Source organism: Salvia splendens, chromosome 2 (genome assembly GCF_004379255.2).
Source record: "Salvia splendens isolate huo1 chromosome 2, SspV2, whole genome shotgun sequence".
In the NCBI taxonomy this organism is placed as follows: domain Eukaryota; kingdom Viridiplantae; phylum Streptophyta; class Magnoliopsida; order Lamiales; family Lamiaceae; genus Salvia; species Salvia splendens.
In genome coordinates this window covers 25,812,808-25,825,998 of record NC_056033.1, presented here as the reverse complement: position 1 = coordinate 25,825,998, position 13,191 = coordinate 25,812,808, and the positions used below count along the sequence as shown (strand labels likewise).

Below are 13,191 nucleotides of genomic sequence, written 5' to 3'. Positions count from 1 at the left end.
TAATAAATTGAAAATGAATATATTTTTACTTCATTCTAGTACGTTTATACTTCATTCCATCCATTACGTAATAAATTGGAAATGAACATATTTTTACTTTATTCCAGTAGGTTTATTACTTCATTCAAATGTGTCATTACTTAATTCAAATAGGATTTTAGTTCATTCCAATAGGTTTTCACATGATTCAACACATGTTTCTTTCAAATTCATTGATTTTTTTTACTTTATTCACTGTAAATAATAGCACAATTTATTCCAGTAGGTTTATTACTTCATTCCAAAAAGTTAATACTTCATTATACTAGGTTTTTACTTCATCCTCATCAATGGCCGACGAAGTACTCCACAGCCTCCCTCAATTCTTCCCTTCCATCGCAGTCGACAAAGATGGCCAAATCCAGAGGCTATATTCCCAAGATGTCGTTCCCCCATCTCTAGATCCAGCCACGGGCGTCCAATCCAAAGACGTCGAAATCGCGCCGGGAATCAACCTTTCCGCCTGGATTTACCTCCCGCCCAACACCAATCCTACCATAAAACTCCCGCTTCTCTTCTACTACCACAGCGGCTGCTTCATCATCGGCTCCGGCTTCTCCCCACGCTATCACAACCACCTCAATCACTTAGTCGTACAAGCCAACGTCGTCGCCGTCTCGTTGAATTACCGATTAGCCCCCGAATTCCCGATCCCGGCTGCGTTCGAGGATTCATGGCGTTCCATCAAATGGAGCGCCGAGGGAAAGGAGGAGTGGATCAACGAATTCGCCGATCTGAAGCGTGTGTATTTAGGCGAATGAGGGCCAAATGCGTTGAGGACGACGAGTTCTAGGGATTTTAATTTGTTTAGAGAGAAAGAGATGGATGGAGGTGAGATTTAGACGGAGGAAATAAGAGAAGATGAGATGGGGTAGGAGATGAGCTCATATATGTTTTGACCGAAATACCCCTGCATTGAAGTAAATTGTCTACCTAATGAAGGAGCGAAATTAATATATCATGGTCTAATCTCATCCATTAAACCCTAGATCTAAGGGCCCTAATTTGATCTCTAGTTCGGTCTTTAAGAGTGAATTTGTGAATAATGGGACTCTATATATATATATATATATATATATATATATATATATACACAATAATGAGAAAAGGAGAAGATTGTAGAAAGGAGAAACTCTCATAACCCGACGCATCAGTGGTATAACTTTGACTTAAGAGTGATTCGATCCTAACATCCTTGGTGAGGAATGAGTGATCGAATGAATCCAACAAGTGGAAAGTCAATAGGCTATCTTGACGAACTGACAGACCGACTAGGTAGAAGAAGGAAAAGGGGAGGATTTGAAGACTGTAGACGAATCGGATTGACCTTAAGCTTGTGGGGACGGCTGTCTAAAAGTTGAAGCTGGTTCATGCCTTTGTGTTTTCCTTTAAGTGTTTGTTTTTTTTGTGAGTCTGTTTTGTGTTTAGGTCTAGGAGTTTTTTTTTTTTGTTGTGTCTGTAGAGTCGGTCAAGGATAACCATGCATTGAAATTCGCCTTATTTCTATTTTTCTTGTCTTTATACTTGAGGACAAGTATGGTTTAAATGTGAGCAGTTTGATAAGGCTAATTTCATGCATTAGTCAAAAGGTTAAATTTGTGCATTTGCGGGGTCTAACACATGTTTTAAGCCAGGTGTGTAGAAGGTTTTCACCAGGTCCAGGAAAAGAAGAGGACAATTGCATGGTCCAAGGAAACTGGCGAATAAGTGAGCAATTTGAAGAAAAATTACAAGACGGAGGAAATCAAGGAGCTGAAGGGTAGAATGGAGATTTCTACGAAGGCTTCTAGAAGATTATGTCCGCACCTATATAAAGAAGAAAGCATTCAATCAGAGGGGACATTTTCGGTGGAGGCCTTATGACCAGATTGCAGCTCTAGCTCACTAACTTCTACATACTTTGGATTTAATCGGGAAATTGTGGGGTGTTCTCGGGTTTATTTTGTTAGTCAGTAGTGGGTAACACCGTCCTTACAGAGGGCGAAGAAACAATTTAATCGTTTTCATTTTACTTTACTGTCGTGAATTTCACTGAGCTTCGTCGTTCGAAGCTCGGTCCTGTTTGCCGTTAAATTTCCGTTGTTTATGAAATTTCTGTTTTCCATATTTGAGTTGCTGTTGATTTCGATTATGGATGTCATTTATCTTGAGCTAGTTGTGAATGTTGAATTGGATGTTTGATTTTCGTGATTGGTTGCTGAGTTTGAGTAGACTCGCTGGAATATAGTGTTGATCGGAGCAGATCTGTTGAATCGAGAATCATGGAGTTGATTTTGGTTGTTGTTGGGACCGGATTGCTTGGATCCGGAGTGGATTAAGCATCCGGCGTTGAAGCTGAAACAGAGTGATCGTGATTCATGCCTAGTTTTCATGTGTTCATTTCTTTCCGTCTAGTATATGTAGATCTTTTTTATTTCCGGCTAGTCGCAAGTTTCCGATGTCTGAACTTCTATATTCTGATCGAATCTGGGTATGTGCTCTGTTTTCTTCATATTCGTATTTGATTTAGCCGATGAGATGCATGTTGCTGTTAGTTAAATCCTTACTAAGTTAGTTGCAGCTTTTCTTCCGTACTTGTTATTTCTAGAACATGATCCCCACTGTTACTCGCTTTCTGTTTAGTTATATTAGGAAGTTGTTTGCTCGGTCTAGAAAGTTAGTCGGTTATTTTGATGTTCGTTGCTAGCATGATGTCTACAGTTCCTAGGTCTAGTGTTTGATTTTGTGCCTAGGTCTAATAGTAGTTAACCTCAACCCAAATTGCGTGGCAGCAGCCATTTTCTAAACCAGCGTCTTTAGATGCTTTCTTACGTGTCCATCTTCGTGGGATCAACCCCTGCTTCTCTATACTAGTCTATAATATAACGGGTTGAGGGATCTTTGAAACACGAGCTTTGTGTGTCCAACGACTGAGTCTTCTATATTCCCTTGAGTTCCTAGACCTAGTGATCTAGTGGATTCATTGGAGTTAGTAGCTTGACCTAGAATATTAGAACGCGCACACATTGTCTCACTCGAGCTTTTTCAAGCTCCGAGGGTAGCAGAACCTGGTCCGGAGATGCTGCAGAGCTGACAAACGGTTTCAAAGAGAGACGTGAAATACGTCATGAATTCTGCTCTCGACCGGAAGCTGTAAACGATATGCCACTTTCCTGATCCGTTCCACAATTTCAAATGGACCGTAGTATCGGCGGCCTAGTTTAGCCGAGATGGGCCTGCCCACCGACTGCTGACGGTATGGCTGAAGGCGGAGCCACACCTTGTCGCCAACTACAAACTCCACATCTTTCCGGTGGCGATTAGCCTGATTAGCCATGAGCTCTTGGGCACGGCGAAGCCGCACCTTCAACGTCTGGAGCAAAGTCTCCCTTTCTTCGAGCAGCTCGGCGACCTCTGCATTATGAGATGGCCGGGAATAAGTATCAAACAGATTAGGTAGCTCACGCCGATAGAGAGCCTCAAACGGAGACATCCCGATGCTCACATTCACGGAGCAGTTCATTGCCAGTTCGGCCCAGGGAAGTAAAAATGACCAACGGTTGGGACAGTCAAAGGTGTAGGCGCGGAGATATTGTTCCAGCGCACGATTAGTAACCTCCGATTGGCCATCAGTTTGCGGGTGATACGCTGTCGTGAACTGGAGCTTCGTGCCACTAAGCGAGATCAATTCATCCCAAAAATCGCTCATGAATATAGAATCCCTATCCGACAATAGCTTCTTAGGGAAACCATGGAGCTTAACCACCGTGTCCACAAACAACCTTGCAAATCGCGGCGCATCAAATCCTGGCTTCAAGGCACCGAAGTGAGCATATTTAGAGAGCCTGTCGACCACCACCATTATGGCTGTGTACCTCTGGGATTTAGGAAGGCCAATAATAAAATCCATTGAGGTGGCCTCCCAAACCAAATCGGGGATAGCAAGCGGTTGAATCAAGCCGTTAGGCTTATCCCGAACATACTTCGTAGCCTGACAAGCGACACACGCCGCCACGTACACATTGATGTCGGCGCGCATACCTGCCCAGAAGAAAGAGCTAGCCACACGGGCGAAGGTCCGACGAGCTCCCGGATGACCAGCCGTCGGGGCAGAATGGCATTCTATCAAGATATCCGGTATTGTAGCAGAGTTCTTGGAGAGAAATAGGCGGTGCTTAAAATAAATAAGCCCGTCCCGGACAGAGTTGTGCGCCTGCGCGCGACCGTCAGATACGGTTTTGTACAAATCCAGCAGCTCCTGTAAGGAAAAGTTCTCGTGGCGAACGAGGTCCTGCAGAGCCGCTGCCGGCCGTGTGAACAAGGCCAGAAGGGCCGGATCAGCCGTGTGCATCTCGTCAGTATGTCGTGCGAGAGCATCAGCGACCCTATTCGACGCGCCCGACCTGTACTCAATGCGAAACTTGAATCCCATGAGTTTTCGCAAGTAAAATTGTTGGTCGGGCATTTGCACCACTTGAGATAGAAGATCCTTTAGGCTGCGTTGGTAGCTGCGGATGATGAATTCACGACCCAACAGGTATTGCCTCAATTTCTGAACAGCCTCGACTATAGCATAGAGTTCTTTGTGGTACGTCGAAGCCAAACGTCGACGGGGTCCCAACTTTTTGCTAAAGTAGGCGATAGGGTGATTTTCTTGGAGCAAAACGGCGCCAATCCCCAAATCAGAGGCATCGGTCTCAAGGACAAATGGCAGTGCAAAGTTCGGAAGACGGAGGACCGGGGCCGAGCACATGGCGGCTTTAAGTGCGGTGAAGCTCTCGGCGGCAGCATCAGTCCAGTGGAAAGCCTCTTTCTTAAGGAGCTCGGTTAGAGGCGAAGCAATAAGAGAATAATTCTTTACAAATCGCCGGTAGTAGCCCGTAAGGCCAAGAAACCCCCTGAGCTGCTTCACAGATGTCGGCACGGGCCACGCTTTCATTGCTTCTAGTTTCTTCGGGTCGGCGTGGAGCTCTCTGGCTGATATTATATGACCCAGATAGTCAATGGTGCGGACTCCAAAAGCACATTTCGACTGTTTCACAAAGAAAGTGTTATCCTGCAGAATGTGGAGGACTTGACGAAGATGCCGCTGATGGTCTTCTGGAGTGGTACTGTAGACCAAAATATCATCGAAAAAGACGATCATAAACTGACGTAGGAATGGCTGGAATAAACTGTTCATCGCTACTTGGAAAGTTGAAGGCGCGTTTGTTAAACCGAATAGCATGACGAGGAACTCATAATGGCCCTCGTGCGTGCGGAAAGCAGTCTTGTGAATGTCATCGACGTGCATTCTAATTTGGTGATAGCCTGATCTCAGATCCAGCTTTGAAAAAATACGGGCCGCGTGAAGCTTGTCAAAAAGCTCATCCGCGGTAGGAATAGGGAAATGGTCCGGGGTTGTTGCAGCATTCAAAGCCCGATAATCCACACAAAACCAAAATGAGCCATCCTTCTTACGCACCAAGAGCACCGGGGACGAGAAGGGGCTCGTACTGTGTTGTATGACCCCCTGATTAAGCATCTCGACAAGCTGTCGCTCAATTTCTGCCTTTAAGAAATACGGGTACCGGTATGGCCTCACGTTAACTGGTTTCGCCCCGTCAGGTAAGTGGATACGATGGTCCCATCGTTGAGCCGGTGGTAGCTCTTTTGGAAGGTCAAAAACCGAAGCAAACTCCGACAAGACCTGCGTAACAGAAGGGTCAACCTCGGCGATGCTTGTGTGCTGGTCTGGACCGGGAGTAGCTCAACAATATCCACCTCCGAGTCCGTGCTGATGAGGGAGAACAGGTTTTTGTATGATATTGGGCGCGGTGGGGCGTCCTCCCCACGCAAAAATACCGGTTGATCATTCCATTCGAAGCGCATAGTGAGGTTCCGGTAATTTTTAGTGATGTCGCCCAGATCCTGTAACCATTGAACACCCAAAATGATGTCCGGACCCTTAACTTGGAGCACAAATAAGTCGATTCCAAACTGGTGACCCTGCAAATTAATAGGAGTGTCCAGACAAGCAAAAGCACACTTCAAAGAAGCGCCGTCGCCCAAAAATACCCGGAATGGAGATATAGCATTAACTGGTAGGCTCAACTTCTCCGCGACTGCGGGCTGAATAAAGTTGTGGGTGCTACCCCCATCAATCAGAATAGAAACCTCCGTGCCGTTGACGCGCCCCTGCAGGTGAATTGAGCGTGGTTTGATCTTAGGACAAAGAACGAGGATCCTGGAGACATCGCCCGTAATCACCATATTCTCACCATCGTCCTCAGGGGTAGTCTCGTTGTCCAGTGAAAGGTCGTCATCGTCGTCATCCACGCCCACGAGTGCATAAAACTTCTTTGCACAGACATGTGATCTAGAATATTTTTCAGGGCACCACCAACAAAGATTCAAGCGAGTCCTCTCTGCCCGGTCAGCTGCCGAAATTCGTACAACTGGGTAATCACAGGGGGGCTGACCCTCACAAACCTACTTCTGATCAGGCTGGATGTCCTTCTTGGCAATAGGGTCTGTCTGCTGAACTGTGCGGTTCCCCCTGCTCTGCCAAGATGGTTTCGGACTGAAAACCGGAAATGCTGCTGCCTGGCAAACGGCCAGCTGTTGTGCTAGGGCGAACGCGTCCTGCAGGGTAGCGGGGCGTCGCGTCAAAAGTTCCTGTTTCAAAGCCGGTTTAAGGCCGGCTACAAATAAGGAAGTCAGCGTGGAGTCCCCGACGACAGAAACTCTCTGGAGCATACCCTCGAACTCAGTTTGATAGGTTTCCACAGTGGACGTCTGTCGGAGGGCAGCCAATCGCCCGACGTAATCCTCGTAAAGATCAGGGTCGAACCGCTTTTTCACCGCGAGGATGAAAGAATCCCAAGATTTGGAGGCGGTGTTGTCTTCCCAATAGGCTAACCAATCTTCTGCCGCATCGTCAAATAAAAACGATGTGAGATATAGGCGGTCAACCAAGGGTATGAAATTGTGATTGTAATACTTTTGGATCATCCGAATCCATTTAACCGCGTTTTCACCCGAGAAACGTGGGGGTCCAGAGATCAACTTAGGGTGCGACTCTGCGTCAAAATCGATCGGTTTTGTTGTGATGGATGGCGGTAAGGCCCAGCCTCGAGTGGACGGCGTCGGGTTCTCGACGACCTGTTGGAGGGCGGTCTTTGTGCGGAGAGAGGCCGCAAGATTAGTCAGAGCAACATTAATATTACGGTTAACGATCGTTTGTTGATGAACGACAGCCTCCTGCTCATGCTTATGAGCCATCATCTTCTTCTCATATTTTGCTTGCCGCAGCTGCATATCGAACACCATCTGTCCGACCTCCTGTGTAGTATACTCCTGGGTGCCTGTCACCACCTCGTCGTCGTCGCAATCGGATGGCTGGTGAAGTCAGACTGGAGGAAGAGTAGATCAAGAAAGCACCAGATGATAGGATCTGGTTATCCTATCTAACGATGAGCACGCGAATCTGGAGTTGAAGAACAATAAACCCTAGCTTGAGAAAATAGGTTTTAACGATAAAAGAGAACAAGATGAGAAAAAGATTTTATTCTTATTTCCCAATGACTCGATCTAATGGGAATTCTATAATTTATAGAATTCCCCCTACTTGATTCGGACATTACAACTTGGGAAAGAATCAAGAAGAAACCCAAGTAGATTTGACTCTATTAAAATAACAAATAAATATTCTTAAAAGGAAATAAAAAGATCTAACAAATCAAACAAAATCTCCATAGCAAACTGGCGGATTTCTGATCCTCTTCGAACGTCTATCTTCCCGCTGTTCTCCACTGTCTGGTTCCTGAGTTGTCGACTCCTCTTCATCCTCTGATTCTCGTTGGTTCCCTTCGTTGGTTGTCCCTGCAAGTATGTCCCTATCAGAACCCCGAAGGTTAGGCAGAAGAGTACCAACAGGAACACCCACACTGTAGAGAATGGAGCTGGGCAGACGAATACACACCTTTCTCATGCCATACAGAATCCTGTCAAACCTCCACTCAAACACCCTCTTGGCAGATGGGATACCCACACTACCAACCCTGCCATGAGTTTCAAAGCCATGAATTCAACCCACCAACATACCAACCTGACTATTCGAGCCATTACACTTCATTCCCAAGTCATCCTTATCATACCTACCCTTCTGAGGCAGGGGACTACTTCCCTACATGGTCGAACGAGGGTTGGCAAACTCAAGATACTTGTTGTCACCAAGACCAAACTTGTCCTGATCATCACCAGTATCAACCTCAATCCCAGCAAAGTTCTGAACCCCCTTTGAACGAGAATCGTTATGCAAACTCTGCAGCAAGGGAAATTGAGGGATTGACTGTACCCCAGCAGAATGTGCAGCATTGCTTGGAAAAAGATGATGAGCTGGTGATAGAAATGCAACGTACTTGTGATGAACAACAATCCGACATGGGTGAAATGATCAGGCATGTAGCTGTACTCATTGAGATGATCAAAGGAATACAAGAGAACAGAGCAAGGTCTGAGGTGAATGAGAGTAGGAAAGAAGCAGAGGATGCAAGCAAAATCGTGGAAAAGGAAACATCTAGTGCTGATGACAAGTCAAAGCCATTGCTGGGGGAACATGAAGAAATCGAAGATGTTGGAGTGGAACCAGCAGAAGAAGAGTCCCAAACTGAAAAAAAGTCTACCTCTGTACTTCTTGAGAACGAGAGGTCACAGAACATTCCGGAGGAACCAAAGAATAGGCCTCAAGAGACGGAAGGAGAATTCATCAAGCGTTGGGAGGGACTAGACACTGCGTTGTTCTATCTCCAGACAAGAAAAGTGCATGTGCATGGCGGAGAGGTGGAGAAATTCACAGCTGCGATGGAAGGAAAGAATACACTGGCAGAGAAACCACCTCTAGCAATCGACGAGTCTGAAGGGTGTTGCTATGAAGAAGGGTGAATCGGAAAGGCAGGAAGAAAGATGGAGAAAGATGGTTAATGCAGGAGCTCTAGTCCAAGATTATTCCCAATATGGTTTCACAAATTTCGAACTGGCCAAGTGGGGAAGTAACTCAAAGTCACTTGATAAAGTTGATTTCAAGTGTGGTGACGGGAACCAGAGGATGGATGACTAGGAGGAGGAAAGGAAACTGCCAAACCATAAGCACGGGAGTGCAGAGGTGATCAACTAGGTGGAAAGTACCACTCCTCACATCCTTGTGGAAATAGAATCAAATGCAAGTTCGCAACTTAAGCAGTCCACCACATCCCGAGAGCTACAAAGTTTCAGGGAGTATTCTTTCTTATAACCTTTCTTTGGTCAATCCCCCAAGGCTAGGGATGAATGTTTTCTTTATTTATTTTTATTTTATTTTATTTAAAGATTCTCAAATAGCTTTTATTTCTTTTGAAATAACGAAAATGTCTTCAAGAAAATTTTCGGATGTATCTGGGAAGAGTTTTAAATTTTAAATGATAAATCTTTAATTCTCGGAAGATAATCTTCAACTGGTACTCCACAAAAGGTCTTTTGTTTTATTCCTTGCAGCTTTCTAGTTAATTTTTGGCAGAATAAAGGAGAGAAAAAATTAAGTGTGATTTGCTTTTAACTTGAAAAAGAAAAAGAATGGGGAAATGATATATGTGAATTGTTTTCTTTTTTACCAAGAATAGTAAAATGCAAAATTATTCAGGATTTGAAAATAGGCGTAGGAAGGTGAACAGGCACTGATGTCATGGCGACCATTCCCACTTCCTCCTGTACTCCTATATCCGTGTTATCTCTCCCACTTCCCCACATCCAATTATCCTCTGCAATCCATCAAGCGAAGGATCACCAAACACACTTCCCTCAGATTTCAAGCAAAACCCCCTCCGCACCAACTATGGAAAAACCTTCAACCTCCCGCCTTCACCATAAACCTATTTCCAGCAGGTGCGTGCCTACTTCCAGCAACCCCTCGTCAAGAACCCCCGACACCTTCCTCATCGTCCTTATCCACTACCAAATCCACTCAATCCCCAGAAACCTCTCCAAGCAACTCGCGATCAGGAAATTCTAGAGGGGTAATGCGAAGAGTCAGACTTACGGTGGAAATGCCCTATCCTTCACTTATCAAGCCGCCGGCATCGGAAATGAAGAATTTTCCCCCATCTGTACCCGTTCAACCATGGAATCATTCCACCGGGTGGCGAGTGCGTTTAATTCCAGCTACTCCTCAAACAGAGGGTGCGACACTTCCACCTCACAGCCAAGGGCACTTCAGGATATTGGTTCATCACAGCCATCGGAGACGTCCGGAGGTGATTTGTACGTAAGGATCATCAGAGAAGCACTGTCCAAGATTGATCATGGCGAGAGCGAGGAGGAAGAGGTGAACTCCTGCGAGAGTTCGAGTAAAGCAGCAATCCAGTCGAACATTAACCCTTTGAGCCCTAAATCGTCATCTTCACTCAGATTCGGCACAGATGACCAAGACGAAATAGGGGAAGGCCCAGCGGAGAGGAAGAGAGGTCGGACTTTTGAAGAAATCGTGTCGGAGGTGATTCGCGAGATGCGCAAAGCTGAGGAGGAAAAAGAGAGGAAATCAGAGGGAACGGCAAGGTTAGGAGAACCGTCACAAATTCCTGCAGGCGTGGGTAGTGATGAACCATAGGAGGATCCCATTCGAGAAATCTAAGACTTGACAGGGACAGATGATAAGGAGAAAGTTGCATCTGAAGGCTGGAAAAGAAGAATGGAGGAAACAGTGAATATGTTGGTGACAGAGAGTGCGGAGCAACGGGGACAAATGACCAAAATGGTCGACTTGTTGGAGAGAGTCGTCTCTTGGATAGACAGGGAGACTCAATCCTCCAACCAACCCTCACTGGCGGTCTCAGTAGCAAGGCAGAGTGAACCTCCACAGAATGTCCCAGATGTCGACCTCGCGGGACCCTCGAGAAGAGAAAATCAGCTGCCACCCCCAGCCAACCACCACCTGCCCTATCGGCTTCCTCCACAACCAAGAGAAACAAGCGGGAGGAGCAGCCTGGCTCCTCTGGGAGCTAGAAGAAAAACTAAGGTAGCATAACCAAGTAAACTTTACATTCGTTTTAGTCTTATATTTTTCTCTTTAAGCATGCTCCTGTTTATGTGATCTTCTCCCACTTAGCCCATTGTTTGGTCTAAGTGTGAGAAGTTTGATGGTAGATATGTTGTCCATTTTCTGTTTGTTTACCTTCCCCCACTTAGCCCGTTACACGGTCTAAGTGTGAGAAGTTATGTCTGAAACATGATAAGCATGCTATGTATTGAATATGTGTTTTTGATGCCTTCTCCCACTTAGCCCATTGCTTGGTCTAAGTGTGAGAGGTTTGGTTTTCCCCGTTCAATCAATGACTACCCTATTTTCCACTTCATTAAGTCCGTTTGAGGGCAAGCTGAGATGAAGTGGGAAGGGGAAAAGTCAGTGCAGTCAGTTTTTTAAGCATGCTTGTTTAGTTGACTTTATGTGTTTTGAAAATAAACTGGTTTAAAAAAAATAATAAAAAGGCAAGATTCCCTTAGTGAGAGTGATTGAAGAAATGATGCATGTTGATTTGTGAGTTTCTTTTCTTTAATAAGCCTAAATCTGTTTGGATGAAGTAAGAACGATAGAAGTAGCGTTGATCCTATCCTTCTGTGAAACCCTCTGAAATGTGAGTTAAAGGCCTAGAGTAGAATACTTTCTACTGTCAGATGATAAGAGAGGCTACCATTGATGCTTAGAGGGAAATGACACACGCTAATAAGGACTAAAGGCAATAGGACTAACCAGTTGAGCTTAATTCTTTCGAACCACATGAACCTGCCTCATTGTAAGGGCACCCTCTAGTCAGCCTTTTGAGCCTGAATTGCAGTTACCCTTTCTTTTGTAAACCCTTAGCTTTCATGTCATGTCAACAAGGGGTTGGGCTGGGGCAACTCACCATCCGGGGTAAGAGATAGGTTGTGAAACAAGGGAGTAAAAAAATTAACTATTTAGAAAGAGAAAGGGCAGAAACCTTGTAATCTAGCCTAGAAAAAAGAGAGATAAATTTCGGAAAAAATGGGCATGAAGAATGTATAACCTGACCCACACAAAAAAAGGAAAAAAAACATATACAAAAAATGAAGGGCATGAAATTATTTAATCTGGCCGTAAGAAATGTTGGATAAATAAGGCCAAAATGGCCAAAGGCATCTCCAAGGCAAAACTTTCAGGTTGTAAAAAGGAAGGTTATCTTAGTTTAGTCCCTAAGTTCACATGTCCTTCATACTGCTGCATACATTATGAACTTAGTACCATTAGGACTCTCACCTTTATACACTACAAACCCCGCCCAGTTACAACCTAAATTAAGACCTTAAGGAGTTAGCTTCTATCAACAAAACTCTAGCATCAATGGTATGGCAATATGGATGAGTGAATGGTCCTAACAATTCTCGTGAGGATTGAGTGCTTGAGTGAATCCAACAGTTGGAAGATAGAAGTTATCTTGACAAACAGACAAGCATGATCAGGAAGAAGAGAGGAGGGCAAGGAATCTGACACTGTAGACAATTGGATTGACCTTAAGCTTGTGAGGACGATTGCCAAGCTTTATAAACCAGTTCTGTTTTTCCTTTTACATAGCAATGTGTTTAGTATATGTGTTTTCTTTTCCTAGAATCTGCCATGTAGTTGCGTTTGTTTTATGTTGCTTTCTATAAGAACAATGCCTGAAACTTCCCTCTTTTCTTTTTCTTTTCTATCACACTTGAAGACAAGTATGGGTTAAGTGTGAGCAGTTTGATGAGGCTCGTTTCGGGCATGTGTTTCGTAGTAAAACTGCATCAAATTCTGTAAACTAACGCTTAATTTTGAGCCAGGTGTGTGTATAAGTCCGCCATTTTGAGAAACTAAGTTGATCAACTGGGCGGACAAGTGGATCAGGAGAAGGGGCCAAATCGTTGCACAAACGGATCAAGTGAAGCAAATAACAAGCAGAGGAGCACCAAATGAAAGACTAATGCGTCGCACAAGAAAAAATCCTTGAGGGCAAAGGGTAAAGATGACCTTTCAAAAGACAAATGCCCTAAGGATCAAGACCTCACACCTTCCTATAAATGGAAATAGAGAAGGAGGAATGAGGGGGTTTCAATCGGTGTCACTCATTAGTTTTCGGTTCTCTTCCAGAGCTGAAATTGGGAGCTCCAACACTCCGT

General features: G+C 44.9%; 1 protein-coding gene across 1 annotated transcript; it reads left to right on the top strand.

The window, feature by feature from the left end:
- Positions 1-329: 329 nt before the first annotated feature.
- Positions 330-800, top strand: LOC121777065 (probable carboxylesterase 2). The gene has a single exon (XM_042174202.1). It carries the CDS (start codon positions 330-332, stop codon positions 798-800), a length of 471 nt encoding a protein of 156 aa, XP_042030136.1.
- Positions 801-13,191: the final 12,391 nt, after the last annotated feature.